Source organism: Mustelus asterias, chromosome 24, assembly GCF_964213995.1.
Source record: "Mustelus asterias chromosome 24, sMusAst1.hap1.1, whole genome shotgun sequence".
Lineage (NCBI taxonomy): Eukaryota > Metazoa > Chordata > Chondrichthyes > Carcharhiniformes > Triakidae > Mustelus > Mustelus asterias.
In genome coordinates this window covers 21,397,316-21,423,501 of record NC_135824.1, presented here as the reverse complement: position 1 = coordinate 21,423,501, position 26,186 = coordinate 21,397,316, and the positions used below count along the sequence as shown (strand labels likewise).

The following is a 26,186-nucleotide window of genomic DNA, read 5'->3' as shown; positions in this document are numbered from 1 at the left end:
GCCTCGAGGTTCCGGAATGCCACCTCCAGTGAGCCGGCAAGTTCCACAGTTTTCTTCAGGTCCAGCCCACCTTGTTCCAGCAGGCGCTGCCGGATATAGGTCGACCTGATGCCTGCGACAAAGGCATCTCTGATCAGGTCGTCGGCGTTTTGGGCGGCTGAAACGGCCTTGCTGTTGCAGGCTCTGCCGAGTGCACGCAGTTCGCGCAGGAGTTGCTCAGTCGAGTCCCCGGGCTGCTGTCTGCGAGTGGCCAGCAGATGTCTGGCGTAGACCTCATTCTGCTGCTGGTTGTACTGGCTCTTGAGGAGATCGATTGCCTCCTGGTAAGTTTCCGCGTCTCGGATCATCGCGAAGACGTGAGCGCTGACGTGGGCGTGGAGCACGTGTAGTTTGTCGATGTCGGTTACGACGACGGAGGAGGAGGAGGCGATGAAGGTCTCAAAACAGCGCAGCCAGTGATCGAAAGAGTTAGAAGCGCCGACTGCCTGCGGATCCAAATACAATTTGTCAGGTTTCAGGAGTGGCTCCATTTCAAACATTTTGTTAATAAAATTGATGCACCATTGATTCACGCAAAGACTAGATGTTGCGAAACAACAGGCTTTTATTAACAAGAACAGAAGCACTCCCAAACCGAAGGCTAACCCGAACTGAGGCAAAAGGGGCGGAGCCCCGGGTTGAGGCAGCAGGGGCGTGCCCAGGCATATCCCATATACAGACAGTATTACAGTCGTTCACCACAGTAATCAAGTGAAATTGAACTATGTAAATATGGCGCTTAGACTGGGAGATAATTGAGACTGAGATGTGAATGTGAGAGCGGAGCAGTGGCTTGGGGCTGGAAGAATGACCTGGGAGTGGAGAGTGACTCAGAGATAGGATATGAGATTTCAATTGGATAAATATCTGGAGTGAACAATTAGTGTGGGTAATAGCAAATTGAAATTTATTTTTCAACAATCTGATTGTTTTTCTCTTTCATTGATATTTTTTCCCCCTCACCATCCAGAGCCACCTACCCTTCCTTCCAAACCCAGCTCCTTCTGCAGTTGGACTGGGAAAAAAAACCTACCCAATTCACTTACCACGCTTTCAAGTTGCCAGCTGCCCAGTTTTTGACCCGCCATTCATCACAATAGTTTTGCAGCATCCAATCTGCTCAACCACTCCCTCGTCTTCACCCAGCAAAATCATTGCTCCCATCCTGTTTGTTGTTCCTGTGGTCCCCACATTCACTTCTTAGATGAAGGGTGCAGATCTCTGATAAACCTGGATTAACCACCCGTTACTACATCTGGTTGGACCACATCAAATTCTATTGGGCCTCACTCTCCTCTGCCTAAACCATCTCCTACTCTAGGGTCACCCTGGAAAGTATAGCCAACTTCGAGTTTATTTTCTCCACGACTATTCCTTTATGTCCCTCTTTGTTCCATCCACCCTCACTGCAACAAGTCCGACAAGCTTCTGGAGTTCTTTCTTACAAAGATTGAAACTATCTATTCAGCTGCCTCTCCTGGTTCTTGGATTCCCCCTTTTGCACCACCAGTCTAAACCTCACACCAAGCCAAACTCCTCTGCTCACTCTCTCCGCAGTCTTTGACAAGGTCAACCAAACCATACCCATTATCCAGCTCAATGGAGCTATCTTGCTTGGTTCTACTCTTACCCATCCAATTGTAGCCAGAATAGTTGCTTCTCCTGTCCCCCCATGATTCTTGCCCTATTCTTCCTCTTCCTCATCCTCGGAGCCATCATTCTAAAACTTGGGGTCAAGTTCCCATTTTTATGCTGGTGACCAAAGATGTGCAGGTTAGGTTGACTGGCCAGGTTAAAAATTGCCCCTTAGAGTCCTGAGATGCGTAGGTTAGAGGGATTAGCGGGTAAATATGTGGGGGTAGGGCCTGGGTGGGATTGTGGTCGGTGCAGACTCGATGGGCCGAATGGCCTCCTTCTGCACTGTAGGGTTTCTATGTTTCTATGACACTCAGCTCCACCTATCTACCACTCCTCCCCTGCCTCTACACGTCAGATTGCTTGTCCGACATCTGTTATTGGTTAAGTCACAATTTCAATGGACATTTAGATCGAAGCAATTGTCTTACAGATTCCATCCCTCTCTCCAGCCACTTCTTCCATCCTCTGCATCCCATTCAACCCTAAGCTGAGCCTCCCACTCCAAATTACTTCATCCCAAAGAGGGCCTACTTTTACCTGTGTAACATCACCCATTTCTACCCCCTCCTCAGCTCTCCTTCTGCTGAAACTCTGATTCGTGCCTTTGTCACTGCTGGATTTGTCCATTCCAATGAATTCCATGCCCTGTCAAACCTCGTCTGAGTAAACTTAAAGGAACTTCCACTTAACTCTGAATCTTCAGGTTAAAATGATGCTGCAAAGCTGTTTACTGCCTCTCAGTTTGCTTTACCTGTTGGTTCCCCTGTGTTATATGTAGATGTGTGTCGCACATGTGTGTAACATCATTCCTTGCAACTTTGGTTGCTGAATTCTTCTGTCTCATTCTCAGAATTGCCTCCAGCTGAGAGGCACATTCACAGATGTTCAACAGAATGGATTCATTTGCCCATGTCTTGGATCTGCCGTTTTGTTCTTTTAGAAATTTATTTTAAAATTTTCCCAAGAAAAATTCCTCCTATGGAAAAACAATAATGGTCAAACAAATTCCATGTGATACACCGTTTCTATTATCCTTTCCTCTTTCTCATTCCCGGCTTTAGTTTTCTCACTCTTCTTGCATCTTCTTCTGACAAACAGCATTCCTTATCAACCAAGACAAGCTTCTCATAGAAGAATCCCCACAGTACAGGAGGAGACCATTCGGCCCATCGAGTCTGCACCGACTCTCCGATAGAGCATCTTACCCCGATCCTATCCTTGTAACCCCACGAATCCCATCTAACCGGGCAATTTAGCATGGCCAATCAACCTACCCTGCACATCTTTAGACTGTGGGAAGAAACTGGAGCACCCGGAGGAAACCCATGTAGACACAGTAAGAGTGTACAAACTCCACAAAGGTAATCACCTAAGGCTGGAATTGAACCTGGGTCCTTGGAGCCGTGAGGCAGCAATACTACCCATTGTGCCACCATGCCCTCCTCAACCAGCAAATTATTGAAAGGGATTGATAAGTAAAGCTGATTATAGCATGAAAGAAGAAAATATTGTTAGAACCATTATTTTATTGATATTTTTTCTGAAGTTCATTCAGCCATAGGGCTCACTGCTCAGAATAATCTCAACTATTTCCAGATACTGATTGCATTATAAGGTATCCAAACACAGATGATTTGGATTTAGGCTTACAGGAAGTGATGTTACCATTTACAGATGATGTCAAAATAGGAGTTATTGTCAATTCATTGATTAGCTAGAGTATGAGTTAAAAGTGGAATTCAATGCTAGTAAGTGTGAGATATATTTTTCTAAAAAGTAAATCCCAGGAACTTTACTTTGAGTTGATGTATATTTGGTGCTGTAGAAGAGCTGAGAGATTTGGGATTCAGATCCACAAGACATGAAAGACAGCATCTCAGGTTGATAAGTCTATAATAAAGTCTGTAAAACCCATCTGGTTCACTAATGTCCTTCAGGGAAGGAAATCTGCCATCCTTACCTGGTCTGGCCTACATGTGAATCCAGAGCCACAGCAATGTGGTTAACTCTCAACTGCCCTCTGAAGTGGCCTAACAAGCCACTCAGTTCAAGGGAATGGGCAATAAATGTTGGCCAACAAACGATGCTCATGTCCCAGGAATGAAAAAAAAGATTGTTACCACATTAGCCACAATCATTCTGCTTCAAGCTTTTGTTTGCTAATAATATTTTCTTCTCATTCCTGTTCACGGTAGACTCAGAGACCCAGGTCTTCCCAGTACACCCTCCAAGCGGGCGAGCCAATTAGAAGATTACATCAACCAGCCTGACAAAACCGTCATGGATCTGGGCTGGAATACCAAGGATATCATTAATTCAAAATCACAGCCTCTGCAAAGCAAAGTGGAAGGAGAGATTTATGCTCGGCAACTCTTGGAGGAACATATAAAATATATCACAGTCATTGTGAAACAATTAAACAAGGACATAGAGGTAAGACTTAACCCATGTTGCAACAGATTGAGGTATAAACTGTTTCAAATATTAGCAGCCTGGGATACCCTGATCGTTTGCTTGGTAGAAGCAGTGCCCAGTGTTGTACTGAGCTCTACCCACCAGGAAAGCCACAGGCTTGTTCTCCAATTGCATTGAGTTTCGATTCTCGTCATTTGCATTACTTTCCAGTCTTGCACTAGCACTCGTGATGTTGTTGGCAACCCAGTCAAATAAGCAGGATCTCTGTCTCTTGTGTAAATAGTGCATATGTGTAGCTGTGTGAGGAAGCAATGAACAGTGAGAAAGCTTCCTCACTTTAGTAGGGCATGAGGTGCTCATTGATTCACCTCCAGATTAAATTAGATAGTATTTGCATTTGAACTTTTGTGTTAATAGATCATTTCTCAGTACAAATTTAAAATCTTGTTCTCAGCTGTAGTATAGTATTCAATAATTAATTGACTCCGCAAAGTTTGTTAAGTACGGGGTGGCATGGTGACACAGTGGCTAGTATTGCTACCTCACAATGTCAGGGACCCAGGTTCAATTCCAGCCTCAGGTCACTGTCTGTGTGGAGTTTGTACATTTTCCCCAGTCTGCGTGGGTTTCCTCCCGGTGCTCCGGTTTCCTCCCACTCCCACAGTCCAAAGATGTGCGGGTTAGGTGGATTGGCCATGCTAAATTGACCCTAGTGTCAGAGGGATTAGCAGGGTATATATGTGGGGTTACGGGAATAGGGCCTGGGTGGGATTGGGGTCTGTGCAGCCTCGATGGGCTGAACGAACTCCTTCTGCTCTGTAGGGATTCTATGGGAAGATAGAATGATCAATTGACTGATGCTAGATGTTAGAAACTGGGAAGTCATTTAATGTAAACTGAAGTTAGTTTGCAGATATGCATTTTGATATCCTTTAAATAGCAGAATATCACAAACCAACTTGGATCCCTAAATTAGATTCTAAGTTCATATAATCACATCGTCAGTTTAACATGATTCAAAGTTTAAAAAGCAATTTGGCTAGTTGAGGTAATCATAGGCAGCCTAGTACAAATAGGCCCTCAAGTAACCTCAGAAACATATCTAAAATAGTGTGAAAGTCATTCTATCATCGTCACTGGGCCAAAATACTGGATCCTCCCTCCCTAACAGTTCTGTGGGTGTACCTTTACCACACTCTCTGAAGCAGTTGAAGAAGGCAGATCAGCACTACCCTTCCAAGTGGAATTAGGAATGGGATATTAATGAGGACTGTGTCAGCGATGTCCATTTCCCATCAATGAACAGAGAGAGAGAGTGCTGTAGTGGTTCAAGGGCCACCGTCTCCTAGAAATCAATTTTATTAGTAAACAGAAGCAATATTTAACCTGTGCTATAATATTTTAGAGTGTTTTATTTATCACATCCTTTCTCCCACTTCAGATTTCTTTGCTTCTTCTTCAGTTTATTTTGGTTCCATTTTCCTCCCCTACATGTCACCATAGCAGATTCTTACGATGAAAGATCTCTATTATGTTACAAATGAAACTCTTTTAACCATTTATCAGAAAAAATGCAATCCTGACCAGTTAAAACTACTTCCTTAGGTAAGAAATGCAGTAATGATATTGAAAAGAATTTAACTCGTTCAGGACCAAATTCAGTCTTTTAAATTAACATAAGACAAACTATGGGTATAAAATATGTGTTTGCGAAATTAGATATTTTTTATGTTTACTAAAACAGTTGTTTCCTAGGAGACGGTGGCCCTTGAATTCTCCTGTCCCCACCTGTAATGGGCTCACATTTGTCCAAGATAATTTTTTCCTTTTCACATACCTAAAGATGCTTTTAGAGTCCATCTTTATGTTCCTCGCTAGCTTGTAATCATATTCTCTTTTCCCTTTCTCAATCAGTTTCTTGGTCCTCCATTGCGGGGTTCTAAGTTGCTCCCAATCCTCAGGTTTACAACTTTTTCTGGCATCCTTATAAACCACTTCCTTTGATCTAATGCACTCCTTTCGTTAACCATGGTTGATTTACTTTATCCTTTGGGTGTTTGTGCCTTTCAGGAATGTATCTCTGTTGCAGACTGTGGTATTTCTTTAAACACTAGCTATTTCCTGTCGACTGCCAAATATTTTAGTGTATTTCCCCAATCCACCAACTTGTCCCTCATACCTTCAGAATTTCCTTTCTTCAGATGTAGGACCTCAGTTTCAGAATTTCACATTCACACTTAATGCAAAATTCTATCATATTATGGTCACAATTTCCCAAAGGCTCCTTTCCAACAAAGTTATTAATTAACCCTTTCTCATTACACAACGCTAAATACAAAATAGCCCAATCCCTAGTTGGCTCCTCAATGTGCCTTGTGCCTTGACTTGTGCCTTGCTGATAGTGGAAAGGCTTTAGGTAGTCAAGACGTGAGTTACTCTCTGCAGCATACCTTGCCTTGGATCCGCTTTTGCAGCCACAGTATTTATGAGACTGGTCCAGTTAAATTTGTAGTCCTTGTGGGGTGGTATTGTTGGGTAGTGAATTCCAAAATAGGTTTGATGGTGATGAAGGGATAGTAATATTGGTCCAAGTGAGGATTCTGTCTGGAATTTAATGCCCACCGCCCCGGAAATCCCAGCCATTATTTAGGAGGGCGCATTTACTCAAGCAGAATGGTGTAGGTGGAAACCCTCTTTCAACGTACTCAGTGCCCGATTGAGGAACCTGGCATCGGGGAGGGAGTGACCCACTGAAAGCCACCTCCCTCATCCCTGCCTCCAACCCCCTTCCACCCCAGCCCCTCCGACCCCCATCCTGCTCCCACTCGCCTTTGATCTTGGGTTCCCTGTTGATCCTGGGTTGTGGCTAGGTCCTTCGTCAGCTGCTGCCATTGACTACAAAGGAGAGCTGCTACCCTGCGATTGGCTGTGAGCTCCTGGGGGTGCCGGTTCCTGGCCTGGGGTCTTAGTTCAGGTGGGCCTTTCTGAACGAAGATCACACAGGGATCAGGCTGTCCAGCCCGTGGGCAAGGCTCTGGGCCTTGGATTAAATTCTGTGCAACTTGGCGTGGAGCTTGGCAGGAATGTTGTTCCAATGTTGACAGAAGTCCACAGAGGATGGATGTGCTGTCAAAATAATCTTAGCGAGGTACTTTGGTACATCATGTAGATTATACACACTGCAATTCACAGTGCACCAGTGGAGAGAGTGGATCCTGATCCCAGTGACAAGAGCACTGATTAAGTAAACTGCTCCATCTTGGATGATGTCAAGCTTTTTAAGCATTGCTGTGATTGAACCCATCCAGGTGAGTGGTTAATATTTCATCCTACTCCTGACTTTATTTAGCCTTGCAGATGGTGTAGAGATTTTAAGGGTTCAGGAGGTGAGCTACTTCCGTTCTGACAACATAGCTATTGTTGCTCCAGTTCAGCATCGAGTAATTTCACAGGAAATACATTCAGCACTGTGCGTCGATGTGCGTCGATATCCATCATTATTCACAGATTGGATGGACCCAGACAGTTTCCAGAAACCTGACTTGTGCAAGGTTCAAAAATGAACAGGGGCATGATAAAGTAGTGAGTGGTTCTGTCAGGGACCTGGATTGATAATCCGGAGAATTTCCATTCAAATTGCACTTGTTAAAGAATTTAAATTCCATTTTGAAAAGTTATTTTACATTTTAAAAAGCTGTTGTTGGTAAAGTGAGAATGAAACTATTGGATTGTCACCAAAACCCAATGTGTTCATTAATGTCCTTTGTCTGGTCTTTATATGACTTGCCAACATGGTTGACTCTTTAACTGCCTTTTGAGGAGTCGTGACGACCTAGTTAGTTGTAACAAACTCAACGAAAGATAGAAAACCTAGGGCCACTGGAGATGGGCAATAACTGCTGGCCTTGCCAGCAATGCCTGCACCCCAAGAATGAATAACACTTTGCTAACAAGATTATATATTGGTACAAAAATAACTTTGGAGCAAGTGCAGATTAATTAGGCTCCTTATTTTATGGCTATAAGTTTATCATTTTGTTTTTCTTTTCTCTCTTTGCCTTTATAGTTTAATCAATCACACAATATTCTGACAGAGGCCAGACCTCCAGGCATGGCAATCTCTTCCTATTGATAGAAAAATGTGCAATAGTGACCCTGGATAACTTCCTTTTAGATTTTGCCTGCCTCTATGTTCAGAAGCACCTGGCCTTTTATGAACAAAAGAACAAAGAACAATACAGCACAGGAACAGGCCCTTCGGCCCTCCAAGCCCGCGCCGCTCCCCGGTCCAGGATTGAATCCTGAATCCAGGATCCCCGCCCAATTTTCCAGCCTATCTACATACCAATATCCTATCCACCGAGCTGTCCCTCACAGCTACGATGCTTTGTTCATTACAACCTATTAACTTACCCCCACCCCCCCATTCCAGACCATGTGATCTCCAGGGAGAGGCGAAAACCCAGAGTGAAAAACCCCAGGGCCAATATGGGGAAAAAAAAATCTGGGAAATTCCTCTCCGACCCCCTGAGGCGATCGAAACGAGTCCAGGAGATCACAATGGCCCCGATCGGAAAATGCTTCCCAACCCTAGTCATTTCCACTTCCACGAACACCATATGAATTCCCTGCCCCCGAGACAGGTTCCCAACTATCCGCAGTCTCACTCTGTACTGGCACCAGCAAGATGATTGTAGAATGAAGCCTTGAAACGAGAAACCAGGAACAATTAGCCCGCGCCGCTCCCTGGTCCAAACTAGACCACTCTTTTGTATCCCTCCATTCCCACTCCGTTCATATAGCTGTCTAGATAAGTCTTAAACGTTCCCAGTGTGTCCGCCTCCACCACCTTGCCCGGCAACACATTCCAGGCCCCCACGACCCTCTGTGTGAAATATGTCCTTCTGATATCTGTGTTAAACCTCCCCCCCTTCACCTTGAACCTATGACCCCTCGTGAACGTCACCACCGACCCGGGGAAAAGCTTCCCACCGTTCACCCTATCTATGCCTTTCATAATTTTATACACCTCTATTAAGTCTCCCCTCATCCTCCGTCTTTCCAAGGAGAACAATCCCAGTTTCCCCAATCTCTCCTCATAACCAAGCCCCTCCATACCAGGCAACATCCTGGTAAACCTCCTCTGTACTCTCTCCAAAGCCTCCACGTCCTTCTGGTAGTGTGGCGACCAGAACTGGACGCAGTATTCCAAATGCGGCCGAACCAACGTTCTATACATCTGCAACATCAGACCCCAACTTTTATACTCTGTGCCCCGTCCTATAAAGGCAAGCATGCCATATGCCTTCTTCACCACCTTCTCCACCTGTGACGTCACCTTCAAAGATCTGTGGACTTGCACACCCAGGTCCCTCTGCGTCTCTACACCCTTTATGGTTCTTCCATTTATCGTGTAGCTCCTCCCTACATTATTCCCACCAAAATGCATCACTTCGCATTTATCAGGATTGAACTCCATCTGCCATTTCCTTGCCCAAATTTCCAGCCTATCTATATCCTTCTGTAGCCTCTGACAATGTTCCTCATTATCTGCAAGTCCTGCCAGTTTTGTGTCGTCCGCAAACTTACTGATCACCCCAGTTACTCCTTCTTCCAGATCATTTATATAAATCACAAACAGCAGAGGTCCCAATACAGAGCCCTGCGGAACACCACTAGTCACAGGCCTCCAGCCGGAAAAAGACCCTTCCACTACCACCCTCTGTCTTCTATGACCAAGCCAGTTCTCCACCCATCTAGCCACCTCCCCCTTTATCCCATGGGATCCAACCTTTTTCACTAGCCTACCATGAGGGACTTTGTCAAATGCTTTACTAAAATCCATATAGACAACATCCACGGCCCTTCCTTCGTCAACCATTTTGGTCACTTCTTCAAAAAACACCACCAGGTTCGTGAGGCATGACCTCCCCCTCACAAAACCATGTTGACTATCGTTAATGAGTTTATTCCTTTCTAAATGCGCATACATCCTATCTTTAAGAATCTTCTCCAACAACTTCCCCACCACGGACGTCAAGCTCACCGGCCTATAATTACCCGGGTTATCCTTCCTACCCTTCTTAAATAACGGGACCACATTGGCTATCCTCCAATCCTCTGGGACCTCACCTGTGTCCAGTGACGAGACAAAGATTTGCGTCAGAGGCCCAACGATTTCACCTCTCGTCTCCCTGAGCAGCCTTGGATAGATTCCATCAGGCCCTGGGGATTTGTCAGTCTTTATATTCTCTAACAAACCTAACACTTCCTCCTTTGTAATGGAGATTTTCTCCAACGGTTCAACACTCCCCTCCGAGACACTCCCAGTCAACACATCCCTCTCCTTAGTGAATACCGACGCAAAGTATTCATTTAGGATCTCCCCTACCTCTTTGGGCTCCAAGCATAAGTCCCCACTTTTGTCCCTGAGAGGTCCGATTTTTTCCCTTACAACCCTTTTGTTCCTAACGTATGAATAAAATGCCTTGGGATTCTCCTTAATCCTGTCTGCCAAGAACATTTCGTGACCCCTTTTTGCTCTTCTAATTCCCCGTTTGAGTATTTTCCTACTTTCATTATACTCCTCCAGAGCTCCCTCCGTTTTTAGCTGCTTGGACCTAACATACGCCTCTCTTTTCCTTTTGACCAGTCCCTCAATTTCCCTGGTTATCCACGGTTCTCTAATCCTACCCTTCCTATCCTTCTTTTTTACAGGCACATGCTTGTCCTGTAGCCCTAACAACCGTTCCTTAAAAGACTGCCACATACCAGATGTGGATTTACCCTCAAACAGCCTCTCCCAATCAAGAGCTGCCAATTTCTGCCTGATCCCAATAAAGTTATGCTATTTCTTTACACAGTAAGAAGTCTCACAACACTCAGCACTGAGGCTTTGCTACCAAATAAACCTGTTGGACTTTACCTGGTGTTGCGAGACTTCTTACTGTGCGCACCCCAGTCAAACACCGGCATCTCCACATCATTTCTTTACACACCAGCACAGCTCAGATCAAGAGACAATGTGGGAGTCTGTGGGCTTACAATAGATGTTGGCTTGGCAGCATATCCCCAGAAATGGAGGTAGAAATGTCAAGGAAGGAATGGGAAGAGTTGGAAATGAATCATATGATGACTGTAAATTCATAGAATTTCTTTCAGTGCAGAGAGAAGCCATTCAGCCCATCGAATCTGCACCAACTCTTAGAAAGAGAATCTCACTCAGACCTTCCTCTCCGCCCTATCCTGTAAGACCGCATATTTGTCATGGCCAATCACCTAACCTACGTATCTTGGGACACTAAGGGGCAATTTAGCATGGCCAATCCACCCAACTTGCACATCTTTCAGCACTAGGGTGCAACTTAGCATGGCCAATCCACCTAGCCTGCGCATCTTTGGACACTAAGGGGCAATTTAGCATAGTCAATCCATCTAGCCTTCGCATCTTTGGATACTAAGGGGCAATTTAGCTAAACAACTAACCTGCACATCCTTGGACTGTGGGAGGAAACTGGAGCACCCAGAGAACAGCTCTGGGAGAACATGTAAACTCCACACAGACAGTCACCCAAGGCCGGAATTGAAAATTGAAAACAAAGTTTCTGCATACTGTTGTCAGAGATTGCCTCAACTGCACCCTTAGAAGATGTTGTGGTATGACACATCACTTGGCTTACACTGCCTGTGCGCATGGTTTTTCAGATCCAGCTTGGCAGATTGATGTCATATGTTGATGCAAGTTTGGACAGTGGATTTTCAGAACTGTAATACTGTTCCCACTCAGTGCACCTGTCTCTATAACATTGGAGAGAGTTCTGACTTTGTTCTTTGCTTGTGAGCAGGATCTGAGCCAAGGTCTGTCAACAGTATGCTTATTGTACTAAAACACAGTGTCACAGTCTTTTTCTGTTAGCTATTACATACCCTATTATTCAATAATCAAAATGTAAATGTAGCTATAATTCTCATAAGCACGTGAATTTTTCAAGTTAAACCTATGATTCATAATCTTTTCTCCTTTCAAATATTTTTGAAGAATGAGATTAATACTGGGTAACATTTAATTTTAAACCCCCCCCCCCCACCCCTTGTTATTGTAATTATCTTTTCTGATCAGAATAGAAACCATTAGCTGACAATCTAACCAGGGACTGCAGTGGTTCAAGAAAGTGCCTCAACACCAGCTCTTCACGAGCAATTCTGGCCAGACAGTGAATGCTGGCCCAGTTTGTCAGCGATGTGCACAACTCATGAGCAAGCTTTTAAAAACACTTGAAAGCTAAACGGTAGCACATCAGGAAAAATCTGTTTTTCAGCCTTTAAAAAGGCAATAAATGTATTCAAAGTAGCTCTTTCTGAAAAAAAAGGCAAAATGCAGCGCTGCACTATCAGTGAGGAGGCCATTCAGCAGAAGAGCGTTTGTAGTCCTGTTTGAGGGCTGGTGAGATGGGGTGTGCTACTGCTGCCTGAGATGATTGAAAGGAAGATTGTCCTGTTTAAGGCCATAGTCAGATCAGCCGTGATCGTACTGGATATCAGAGCAGGCTCAGGGGGGGCTGAATGGCCTACTGTTCCTAATTCACGTGTTTGCATGTTGGGCCGTTGCACCCTCCTTTCCCAGAAGAGTGAAGTACAGCGCGCCGGATGGTGGAGGGGAAGTCTGTTGACCACGATTGCCTCTCGCTGAGCCGCTAGTGCAGGTTAGCTGCAGGTATTCTTGAAGCAGGTAACACAGTCTGCCAGCAGCTCCCTGTTGATCTGAAGCCTATGCGACTGGTTTCTCATGGTCATTGCCAGGTAGATGTGACAGAGCTTTGGGCACGGTACACGGTGTTTACCAAACATCTGTGACCTCTCCAGCAACAATAAACAAATGTGTATTCCTGAAGTTTGTGTCTTACTACATGGAACTCATTCCCATGGAGCTATTGATAGCCAGGGCTGAAAGGGGTCATGCAGTCTCCAAGGAGCCAAGATTTCTTTGTGGGATGAATAAATGGGGTCGTGGTGGTTAAACCAATCAGGGCAGCTGCTTGGGAAGAGAGCAGTGCTGATGGTCACACTTGAACATTGATAACCCTTGCACTTAATGGAAGTACAGCTTGGAAGGAGCCTGGGGCATAAAGGTTTAAAGCAGAAGTGACCTTTAAAGACACTCGGTGCTGTGTAAATGGTGGTGTTTGGCTCAAGGTCAGATTCCAGCATGTGACACAATTCTTATCACTGTTTCCCTGGTGAGCCATAGTTCTTTTCAAACAGAGTTAACTTGCCTATGTGGGAAATTAGAAGATAATGATTGTGCAACATTCTCCTCCAGTGAAACCACATGTTTTTTATTCCTCTTTTTCTTCCTTTCAAAATAAAAAGGCAGCACAGTGGTTAGCACTGCTGCCTCACAGCGCCAGGGACACCGGTTCGATTCCCGGCTTGGGTCACTATCTGCGCACAGTCTGCACGTTCTCCCCGTGTCTGCATGGGTTTCCTTCGGGTGCTCCGGTTTCCTCCCACAGTCTGAAAGACGTGTTGGTTAGGTGCATCGGGCATGCTAAATTCTCCCCCAGTGTACCTGAGCAGGTGCCGGAGTGTGGTGACTGGGGGATTTTCACAGTAACTTCATTGCAGTGTTAATGTAAGCCAACTTGTGACACTAGTAAATAAATAAACTTGAAAAGGATTACCATGGAGATCCTCATGGTCAAAAATAGATACTTTTAAAAATTGTCTTTGTCATGAGATGCTGGGGATTGGTGGCAAGGCCAGCATTTGTCACCCATTCCTAATTGCCCTTGAGAATGTGGTGGTGAGTCACCACCTGGAACCGCTGCAGCCCATGTGTTGTAGGAACACAGACTGTGTTGTCAGGCAGGGAGTTCCTGGATTTTGACCTAGCAACAGTGAAAGGACAGTGATATAGTTCCAAGTCAGGATGGCGTGTGACTTGGAGAGGAACTTGGGAGCTGGTATTGCTCCCATGCATCTGCTGTCCTTGTTTCTCTTGGTGGTAGAGGTTGTGGGTTTGGAAGGTGCTGTCGAAGGAGCCTTGGTGAATTGCTGCAGTGCATCTTTTAGATGGTACACACTGCTGCCACTGTGCATCAGTGGTAGAAGGAGTGTATATTAAACATGGTGGATGGGGTGCCAATCAAATGGGCTACTTTGTCCTGGATGGTGTCAAGCTTCTTGAATCGATAGATCTGCACACTCCCACACAAATAGAACATAGAACATTACAGCGCAGTACAGGCCCTTCGGCCCTCGATGTTGCGCCGACCAGTGGTACCAATCTAAAGCCCCTCTAATCTACACTATTCCAATATCATCCATATGTTTATCCAATAACCATTTGAATGCTCTTAATGTTGACGAGTCCACTACTGCTGCAGGCAGGGCATTCCACGCCCTTACTACTCTCTGAGTAAAGAACCTACCTCTAACATCTGTCCTATATCTCTCACCCCTCAATTTAAATCTATGTCCCCTCGTGCTAGCCAACACCATCCGAGGAAAAAGGCTCTCACTATCCACCCTATCTAAAAATGGAAAATATTCCACCACACTCCTGCTATGTGCCTTGTAGATGATGGACAGGCTTTGGGGAGTCAGGATGCGAGTTACTCACGACAGAATTCCCAGCCCCTGGCCTGCTCTTGTAGTCACAATATTTATATGGCTGGTTTAATTACATTTCTGGTCAATGGTAAGTCCCCGGATAGCGTATTGATAGTGTGGGATTCAGCGATGGTGATGTCATTGTGTGTCAAGGAGAGATGGTTAGATTCTCTCTTATCAAAGATGGTCGTTGCCTGGTGCTTGTGTGCTGTGAATGTTACTTGCCACTTGTCAGCCCAGTGCAAACAATTAAAAACTGCGCTGTCAAACTATTTGGCAGAAAATATTTCTAACTTATCAAGAGGCCAAAATCAGTCATAAAAAACTCCAGACTCACTTGAAATACGGGGTATGAAACATTAAAACATCTTGAAATGCTTTCAACACAGAAACCAGTAATACCTGTTTTCCGAAGTAGAGTCTAGGAAATTGTTTAGGCTGCCATAGAATGTCCTTCATCAGTCCATTGTGATATTACAGTAAAACCACCTCCTGCTTTCAGTGAGAGTCGTTGCCTGCACCAAGTCCCGCGTAACCCAACAAAGTGCATGATGTGCATTATAGTTTTAGAGATGTGTGTGCAATTTCTATCCCTCTGCTTCTGACCTGCTGACCAGCTTTGCTCACTCACATGTGGGAACCCCGGTCTAGAGTACCTCAAAAATGGAAAGAAATGAATCATAGATGGAAAGAACATACTTTGATTTTTATCATTCCCTTTCATGCCCACTGAACGTGACACTATGTTTCACACCACCTAATTCTTTTTAAGTGAAGTCACTACTCTATAGGCAGACCTGAGACGCAAATTGCACAAGATGGGGTTTCGTTAAAAAGGTGAATTGCCAATTAGTCTGTTTCTGCAATGTTGTTGGAAGATGAATGTTGTTCAGGCTGCCAGGAGAACTCTGTCCCCCTCACCAAAAGTTGGGAGTGGATAGCACTGCTGCCTCACAGCGCCAGGGACCTGAGTTCAATTCCAGCCTTGGGTGACTGTGTGGAGTTTGCATGTTCTCCCCGTATCTGCGTGGGTTTCCTCCAGGTGCTCCGGTTTCCTCCCACAATCCAAAGATGTGCAGGAGAAGTGGATTAGCCATGGTAAATTGCCCCTTAGTGTCCCAAATGTGTAGGCTAGTGGGGTAAATATGTGGGGTTACAGGGATAGGGCCAGGGTAAGATAAAAAATTGGGTGGGTACAAACTTGATGGGCCAAATGGGCTCCTCCTGCAAGAGAGGGATTCTATGAAATTATTTCTGGTATTTAGTGTGAAATGGGTGATAGCAAATTGGAATCCTGTTCTACATCAAGTATGAATTACTTATCCATGGAACATGGGGTGAAGTATACAACAAGGTAGCGGTTTTGTCTCTCCTGTTTCCCACCAACTCTGAAGGCCAATCATAGAATCGTAGAATCTCTACAGTGCAGAAGGAAGCCATTTGGCCCATCAAGTCTGCAACGACTCTCTCTGACCGAATACCTAACCCAGGCCCTTTCCCCACCCTATCCCCGTAACCCCACACAGTTGCCATGGCTAATCTATCTAACCTACACATCTTGGGACACTAGCATAGCTAGATCACCTAACCTGCACATTTTTGGATTGTGGGAAGAAACCAGAGCACCCAAAAGAAACCCATGCAGACATGGGGAGAATGTGCAAACTCCACACAGACAGTCACTCAAGGCCATAAACGAACCCGGGTCCCTGGTGCCGTGAGGCAGCAGTGCTAACCGCCATGCCAATGTGCCGCCCAATCTCATGCCTTGTTATCCTTACTTTATCTTCATCCACTCCAGTCACCTGATGAAGGAGAAGCACTCCGAAAGTTTGTGATCCCACATAAACCTGTTGGACTTTAACCTGGTGTTGTGAGATTTCTTACTGAACTTCACCTAAGCAAGCAGATGAGGCAATTTGTTTTCACATCTCAGCTGAGAGGCTGCACCTCCAACAATGTAACAATCCTGCAATATTGTGAACTAAAGTTGGCAAACAGTTATCCAAATAATGTTCTTCAATCGTGGTTTGATCGCACCGTTCTGACTCAAGAGGTGAGAGTGCAACCCACAGTATTAAATTGACACTGGAACCTGGACAAGGATTAATCACAAAGCATTGATGTTTAAGGCAGTATAATCCAGGATATACCTATGTGCACATTAGTGTAAATTCTCTTGTTCTTCTTCATCACCTAACCAAACCAAAATAATTACCTTCCGATCTACCTCAGGTGCTGCAGGAACAAATTCGGACACGAGATAATACAAGCCATGAAACCAATGCTGTGGTGAAAAGCCTGGAACTCCGTCATCTGAATGGCATTGGGGAGCTTCGGGGCAGGGTGGCGAGGTAAGAGTAGACAAACAGGTTCCCTGACTGGCTCTATCTGACTGCCTTTCAGCAAACCACGCACTGATGTATTGTGTAATGAATCAACAAGTGCTGCTGCCTATTGTGAAGACAAATGTCTTCTGTGTCATGTTTTACATTCCTTATAATTCTATCAAATATCACAAACTATTTATAACTGAGCCTCAGAGCTTGGGTCCTTTTCACCAGAAATTATTTTTACTTTACAAATCTTCCCTTCCTGTTTTCACTGCCCATTTACTGCCCAAAATATTGAACACAGTAAGAAGTCTCACAACACCAGGTTAAAGTCCAACAGGTTTATTTGGTAGCAAATACCATAAGCTTTCGGAGCGCTGCCCCTTCGTCAGATGGAGTGGAAATCTGCTCTCAAACAGTGCAAACAGACAAAATCAAGTTGCGGAATACTGATTAGAATGCGAATCCTACAGCCAGCCAGGTCTTAAAGGTACAGACAATGTGGGTGGAGGGAACATTAAACACAGGTTAAAGAGATGTGTATTGTCTCCAGACAGAACAGCTCGTGAAATTCTGCAAGTCCAGGAGGCAAGCTGTGGGGGTTACTGATAATGTGACATAAATCCAACATCCCGGTTTAGGCCGTCCTCATGTGTGCGGAACTTGGCTATCAGTTTCTGCTCAGCGACTCTGCGCTGTCGTGTGTTGTGAAGGCCGTCTTGGAGAACGCTTACCTGAAGATCCAAGGCTGAATGCCCGTGACTGCTGAAGTGCTCCCCCACAGGAAGAGAACAGTCTTGCCTGGTGATTGTCGAGCGGTGTTCATTCATCCGTTGTCGTAGCGTCTGCATGGTTTCCCCAATGTAGATCATGCAGACGCTACGACAACAGATGAATGAACACCGCTCGACAATCACCAGGCAAGACTGTTCTCTTCCTGTGGGGGAGCACTTAACAGTCACGGGCATTCAGCCTTGGATCTTCAGGTAAGCGTTCTCCAAGGCGGCCTTCACGACACACGACAGCGCAGAGTCACTGAGCAGAAACTGATAGCCAAGTTCCGCACACATGAGGACGGCCTAAACCGGGATGTTGGATTTATGTCACGTTATCAGTAACCCCCACAGCTTGCCTCCTGGACTTGCAGAATTTCACGAGCTGTTCTGTCTGGAGACAATACACATCTCTTTAACCTGTGTTTAATGTTCCCTCCACCCACATTGTCTGTACATTTAAGACCTGGCTGGCTGTAGGATTCGCATTCTAATCAGTATTCTGCAACTTGATTTTGTCTGTTTGCACTGTTTGAGAGCAGATTTCCACTCCATCTGACGAAGGAGCAGTGCTCCAAAAGCTTATGGTATTTGCTACCAAATAAACCTGTTGGACTTTAACCTGGTGTTGTGAGACTTCTTACTGTGTTCACCCGAGTCCAACGCCGGCATCTCCACATCAAAATATTGAAGGCAGAGTATAGGAAATATGCAGAGAACCAGGTTAATTTTGAGAACTTGTCTCTCATTTTTTTAATCCCCTTTTGGATCCCCCCCCCCCCACCTCCAGTTGGAAGGGCAGATGGTTAACCCACTCCCGGACTCTACACTGACCTGAATCAGCGTCACTCGCTGACTGAGCCAGTTGTCTGTGGTGAGCAGGCGATTACTCACTGCACTGACTCAACATTTTAAATTTGATTTATTATTGTCACATGTACTTGGATACAGTGAAAAGTGTTGTTTCTTGCGCGCTATACAAAGCATACCGTTCACACTGTAAACAGTGGAGAAGGAAAAGGATAGGGTGCACAATATAGTGTTACAGTTATAGCTGGGGAGAAAAGAAACATCTGCTTAATATATGATAGGACCATTCAAAAGTCTGAAGACAGCAGGAAAGAAGCTGTTCTTGAGTCGGTTGGTACATGGTCTCAGACCTTTGCACCTCTTTCCCAACAGAAGAAGAATTTGTCCGGGGTGCGTGGGGTCCTTAATTATGCTGGCTGCTTTCCCGAAGCAGCATGAAGTGTAGATGGAATCAGTGGATGGGAGGCTGGTTTGCGTGATGGACTGGGCTTCATTCACGACCCTTTCTTGTGGTCTTGGACAGAGCAGGAGCCATACCAAGCTGTGATACATCCGGAAAGGATGCTTTCTGTGGTGCATCTGTAAAAATTGGACATGCCAAATTTCCTTAACCTTCTGAGAAAGTAAAGGTGTTGGTAGACTTTCTTAACTAAAACATCAGCCTTTGAGGGTCCAGGACAGATTGTTGGTGATCTGAACACCTAGAACTTGAAGCTGTCAACCATCTCCACTTCATCCCTGTTGATGTAGACAGGAGCATGTTCTCCACTACGTTTTCTGAAGTCGATGACTATCTCCTTCGTTTTATTGACATTGAGGGAGAGATTATTGTCATCGCACCATGGGAGCAAAGGTTTAAGCAGGTAACTGCTTTCTGGCTTTGAACACATGCTGCTAAAGCTTGTGGCTGTTCTGTGGAGAACTGTGTGGCTCCTTGGGCCCTTGCCTCTCCCTCAAATAAAAGTGTCTGATTTCAACTTCGAGATTCCATTATTGGGACAGCTAAGAGCAGGGACTCCACGGAACCATAGAATCCCTACAGCGCAGAAGGAGGCCATGTGGCCCATTGAGCCTGCACCAACTTTCTGAAAGAACATCTTATCCGGCAACCCCCCCACACCCCCCCCCCCACCCCCCCCCTCCCCTGCCCTATCCCCATGCATTCACCATGGCTAATCCACCTAACCTACACATCTTTGGACTGTGCGAGGAAACCGGAGCACCGGGAGGAAGACCACTCGAGGAGAACATGCAATATAAGAAACTGGTCATAAACACACATAGTATGCTATTATTTCCCCAAGATATCATGTTTAATTACCATCTCTGCAAGATTTTGGGGAGAATTGGATGTCCACCAAAGCTCCTTCAGTCTCATTTGAACCTTCCATGATGACGTGCACTGTGCTGTGCAGTTTTAAGGCTCCACATCTGACCGTTTCAGAGTGAGGAATGGACTTCATGAAGAACGGATACAGGGGCTGCGTTCTAACCCTCACTCTGTTTGGCATCTTCTTCTGCATTTTTGTGACCTTTGTCTTCCCTGCAGGTATGGAAGGAATTTACTTGCTCGCTGGGTCAGACAGCAAGCTGTGCACTCTACCCAAAATGAAAGCAAAAACACATTGCATCCTGATCAGCGGCGTCCTCTATGCTGATGATACTGTACTAGCGCCTACACAGAAACACAGCTACAAAGACTCATGGACTGTCTCTCACATATCTGCAAACTGTTCTCCTTAGGTATAAGCACCAAAAGACTGTACTCAAGGGACACGGTGTTGCATCTCTGTATCAGATCGCACTAAAGAACAGCCCACCTGTTGGCAAATTCTGTTACCTTGGGTCCACAGTGACAGCCAGTCTGTCCCTTGATGTAGAACTTGATACACACATGGAGAAAGCAGATACCACCTTTGGTTGACTCACAATACATACATGAATAACATCAAGCTGACCCTTAGGACCTAGCTGATGGTGTTCTCAGCACCTTGTTCTATGGCTATAAAACATGGATGACTTGCAGCTGTCAAGAAAAGAAGCTCGACAATTTCCATCTTCACCATCTGCAGTGCATTATGGGCATCTCCTGGCAGGACATGTGGCAGTCCTCTCAAAGTAAGAAGTCTCACAACACCAGGTTAAAGTCCAACAGGTTTATTTGGTAGCAAATACCATAAGCTTTCGGAGCGCTGCCCCTTCGTCAGATGGAGTGAAAATCTGTTCTCCAACAGTGCACAGAGACACAGAAATCAAGTTACAGAATACTGATTAGAATGCAAATCTCTACAGCCAGCCAGGTCTTAAAGGTACAGACAATGTGGGTGGAGGGAACATTAAACACAGGTTAAAGAGATGTGTATTGTCTCCAGACAGAACAGCTAGTAAGATTCTGCAAGATCAGGGGGAAAGCTGTGGGGGTTACTGATAATGTGACATAAATCCAACATCCCGGTTTAGGCCGTCCTCATGTGTGCGGAACTTGGCTATCAGTTTCTGCTCAGCGACTCTGCGCTGTCGTGTGTCGTGAAGGCCGCCTTGGAGAACGCTTGATTTCTGTGTCTCTGTGCACTGTTGGAGAACAGATTTTCACTCCATCTGACGAAGGGGCAGCGCTCCGAAAGCTTATGGTATTTGCTACCAAATAAACCTGTTGGACTTTAACCTGGTGTTGTGAGACTTCTTACTGTGCTTACCCCAGTCCAACGCCGGCATCTCCACATCAGTCCTCTCAAAGGCAGGGCTTCTCAGGTTTGTTAGCACTCAACAAGAAGATGTGGGCGGCACGGTGACACAGTGGTTACCACTGCTGCCTCACAGCGCCAGGGACCCAGGTTCAATTCCGGCCCCGGGTCACTGTCTGTGTGGAATTTGCATGTTCCCCCCGTGTCTGCGTGGGTTTCCTCCGGGTGCTCTGGTTTCCTCCCGAAGATGTGCAGGTTAGGTTGATTGGCCAAGGTAAATTGACCCTAGTGTCAGGGGGATTAGCAGGGTAAATATGTGGGGATACGGGAATAGGGCCTATGTGGGATTGTGGTTGGTGCACTCGATGGGCCGAATGGCCTCCTTCTGCACTGTAGGGTTTCTATGATTCTAAGAGGCAGCTCTATTGGCTTGGACATGTCTGCAGGCTGGAAGACTATCGCATAGGGCGGCACGGTAGCACAGTGGTTAGCACTGCTACTTCACAGCTCCAGGGTCCCGGGTTCGATTCCCGGCTCGGGTCACTGTCTGTGTGGAGTTTGCACATTCTCCTCGTGTCTGCGTGGGTTTCCTCCGGGTGCTCCGGTTTCCTCCCACAGTCCAAAGATGTGCGGGTTAGGTTGATTGGCCAGGTTAAAAATTGCCCATTAGAGTCCTGGGATGTGTAGGTTAGAGGGATTAGCGGGTAAATATGTGGGGGTAGGGCCTGGGTGGGATTGTGGTCGGTGCAGACTCGATGGGCCGAATGGCCTCCTTCTGCACTGTAGGGATTCTATGATTCTATGATTCTATATCCGAGGTCTTTCTGTGTGGTGAGCAGTGGGACGCCCAAAATTCCACTTCAACGATGCTTGCAAGCATAACCTGCGGGCCCCAAACATTGACTATCGCACCTGGGAGTCACTAGCTGAAAGCAGTGAAAAATGGCGACACCTGATGCGGGCTAGCATGCATCATCATAATGAGCAGCGGCTGCAGTGGCCTGGCCACAGGTGCCAAAGTAGGAAAAAAACAACCCACAATGACACTTGGAAGCTTCATGTGTGGCCCTTGTGGCAGAAGCTGCCTCTCAATGAGATTCCTCTTCAGTCGTCAGCAAAGGCACGCCACAGTGAAGACACCCCATTTGAAATGGATTGTTTGCTGTGTATCCATCATGCTTCATAGATGGAAGGATGCCAGTGACATTTATGTTACTTATTTTGGAAAGATCAAAATATTAAAACAAACTAACAACTAAAGAGTTGGTTCGTTGTTGTATTAGAATTATTGTTATGGCAGTAATGATTAGAGACATATTTATGTTGTGGTTCTTTTGTTGACGAGGAACTGTATTGAACCGGTCCAAACTTGTTCTGCTTATTGAGCCCTATTAGCTATTGGAGGGTGGAAACTTTCATCCTGGCCAGAGTGCCAAGGTGAAAGCAGAACAAGCTGACCTGTATCTACATTTCTTGTGTCCGCACCGGAAGAACTGTGCCTACCCGGCAGCATGCTGTGGAAAATCACTGGAGACAATGAGGCTCCGTACACACATCATCCCAAACATGGAAAATTATCCCAACAGTACATTAGCCATTTCCCTGTAGATACTTGTCTCAAATGTCTAACAGTTGATGAGGGATGTCTTGTGACTCTATCCCTGCTTCCTCCCTCAGGTGTGATGCAAGCATTGTCAAACTGTCAGCTGACCTGGTGTCAATCTACGAAGGAATTCAGGACCTAAGCAAAGAGCAACAAAGAGCAAAACTGACCTTGGAAGCAAAAATAAAGGATGTTGAAGGGCAGGTTAAACAAAATATGGTCCTTTACATTTAATGTAGAACGTATGCTGAATTTTAAAAAGCACCATAAGCTCCTGAGTTACTGTATAATGGTGACCATGAAACATGTGAACCCACCTGGTTCGCGAATGTTCTGAGGGAAGGAAATCTACCGTCCTTACCTGGTCTGGCCTACATGTGACTCCTGACCCACAGCAATGTGGTCGTCTCTTAAATACTCTCCAAACTGGTGTGGCAGTCCATTCGGTTTAAGGGCAATTAGGGATAAGCAACAAATGCTGGCCTTGCCAGCGATGTCCGTATTGCATGAAAGAATATGTTTTGAAAAAGCTGATCATATATTTTCCTGAATGTGTAAAATAATAGATGGCAGGAGCCTATTTGGAAAAGCAGTTGAAAATGGACAGTTTATAGAATTAACAATCTAAATTATTTCTCTGTTGACTGTTAATTTAGTTTTGTCTTGCAGGGATATTCCCTTACGTTTCTTGTGCAGTTGTGTTAGGCCTCATGAGATCTTTTTCTAAAAACTTATACAGATGGTAAAAGATACTGTAGATCTTTCAATGAGTTGGACGAGCAACCTGAATGTGAAGTCTGTTAGATTAATTCAATTGCCAACAAGTACTGGCCTGAAGTGATGGTACCCGACCTGTCAAACACCGTTTATCAAGAGTGGCAATTGCACATTCTGGCTTATAAAATATTGTGACATTTTGATGTATTATCCATAGACATCATTTCTATCAGAATCGTAGTGCTGGTATTCACTCCACATTGATGCTAAGAATTTAAAGTTTATTTATTAGTGTCACAAGTAGGCTTACATTAACACTGCAATGAAGTTACTGCGAAAATCCCCGAGTCGCCACACTCCGGCACCTGTTCGGGTACACTGATGGAGAATTTAGCATGGCCAATGTACCTAACCAGCACGTCGTTCAGACTGTGGGAGGAAGCTGGAGCACCCGGAGGAAACCCACGCAGACATGGGGAGAACGTGCATACTCCGCACAGACAATGACCCAAGCCAGGAATTGAACCCAGTTCCCTGGCGCTGTGAGGCAGCAGTGCTAACTGCTGTGCCATGAATTTGTAATTTATGGGGTAGAGATTAGACCTCAGAATGGACTGGCATAAAATGGATGCAACAAGGCCATCGAGGAAATTGAACCGATGCTTATTCCTTCAAATGCGTGAGCTGCCTGTGGAGGTGCAAGGACATTGTGACAACTCACCCAATTTATTGTAATATGTTCCAAGGACCCAAAGCTGGGCAGAGATAATTTTCATTGTTAAATCTGGTATCAGGAGACTGAGCAGACATTGGGTGAAGTGGACTGAGATTCCCTCTTCCCGAAAGTCTTATTCTGCTTTGCTTCAGAAATGAGTTGGACTCTGACTTGGGACTTACACTATAACTACTTATCAGTGAAAAGTGAAATAGCGCATGGTGGCACAGTGGTTTGCACTGCTGCCTCACAGTACCAGGAACCCGGGTTCAATTCCGGCCTCGGGTCACTGTTGGTGAGGAGTCTGCATGTTCTCTCCGTGTCTGCGTGGGTTTCCTCCGAGTGCTCCTGTTCCCTCCCACAGTCCAAAGATGTGCGGGTTAGGTTGATTGGCCATGCTAAATTGAGCCTCGTATTAGGGGATTAGTAGGGTAACTATGTGAGGTTTTGGGAATAGGGCCCGGGTGGGATTGTGGTCGGTGCAGACCCGATGGGTCAAATGGCCTCCTTCGGCACTGCTGGATTCTATGATCTTCATACCAGCACTGCAATTCTAATGTAAAACAAGCATTATACCCAATAATATCTTCATCTATTTAATTAAATTTGCTATCAGCGCCACCGCACTGATTTATAAATATCACTTATGACATGTTGGCTGTTCATTCTTTGGAAAATTCAAACGTCACTCAACCTGCAGAGCACGTGCTTCGAAGACAAGACCCATCTTTGGAGCTATTTTTCATTGGCTTCAGTTAAAACCCCAGTCTTCAGCCTTTTCGCTCCTTGGAGACCACGGGACAATTGTTCCTGTGGAAACCATCTGACACTGTGGATGTTCACAATAGTGAAGTCAACAATAAAAACCAGACTAGCTGCTGTTTGACTCATTCACTAAAGATAAATAAATGAAATCCTCGCAAAGCACACAAAGGAAATCAGCTGTCATAAAAACAGCTGCTAATACTCATCAGGTCAGGCAGTGTCCGTGGAGAAACAGAGGTCGAAAATTTCCCGTCCCGCCCACCGCGGGAATCGTAGCGGGCGAGGCAGAGAATTCAGCAGCCCAGTTATAGGTCCGTTGAGCTCGGGTGGGAATTTCTGGAATTTGGGGCCCGTGTGGATGGAAATTCCCACCTGACCCTTCATCAGAAAGTCCCAAGTCCCTGTGAAAAATGTTGGGCCAAAATGGGTTGGACAAGTGCAAGTGTACGGAATGTCGGGTACCATTCCTTCACCATTGATTGGAAAATCTGAGCCACTGTCCCTGAAATTCTTGGGAAGGCCTTGGGTGGGGGTGGGGTGGGGGGGACTTCCAGTCACCCACAAAATGCTGACTGTGACCCCATCTGAAATCCCAGAGTCAGGCTGCTTTAAATATCTTGGTGCATGCTTTGCTCTGCCTTGTGTTCATCTCAGCTCTGCGATTAGTTATAGTTGCAAAATAGGTTCTGACAAATTTTTCTTATTTATATTCCGCAATAAAGCACCGGCCAAATTTTTGGGGTAATTTCACAAGCCAGCCCCTGCAAGTGTCAGGATCTACGTAAGAGCCACAAAGAGCAAGTGTCCAAATCCCCTCCATACTTTCTTACATTGTGATGCTATGCTTTATGCTTTGGGACATCCTACGGTCGCTATCTAAATGGCGAGACTTTCTTTTCTTCTGCAGGTTGCCTGCCACAGAACCATCCTCCATCGCTCCAGGAATTTAGCACCTAGATCACAATCCAAGTGATGTTGCCACAGTATTCTTAATTAAAAGTCAAGCTCTTGCCCTGTGAATATTTGGTAGCTGATTGGCAAAGGATTCCATTTTCAATCGCTTTTCCAAATAAGATCTTGCTT

The 26,186-nt window shown here is 45.4% G+C and overlaps 1 protein-coding gene across 1 annotated transcript in view; it reads left to right on the top strand.

The window, feature by feature from the left end:
- The window catches only part of LOC144511022 (protein FAM81A-like), a 37,415-nt gene that overhangs the window by 708 nt on the left and 10,521 nt on the right, over positions 1–26,186 (top strand). Inside the window, exons 2-4 of the mRNA XM_078240996.1 lie at positions 3,873–4,110; positions 16,939–17,057; positions 22,981–23,110. Of these exons, the coding sequence (XP_078097122.1) occupies positions 3,873–4,110; positions 16,939–17,057; positions 22,981–23,110 (487 nt within the window). The remainder of the gene's footprint in view (positions 1–3,872; positions 4,111–16,938; positions 17,058–22,980; positions 23,111–26,186) is intronic.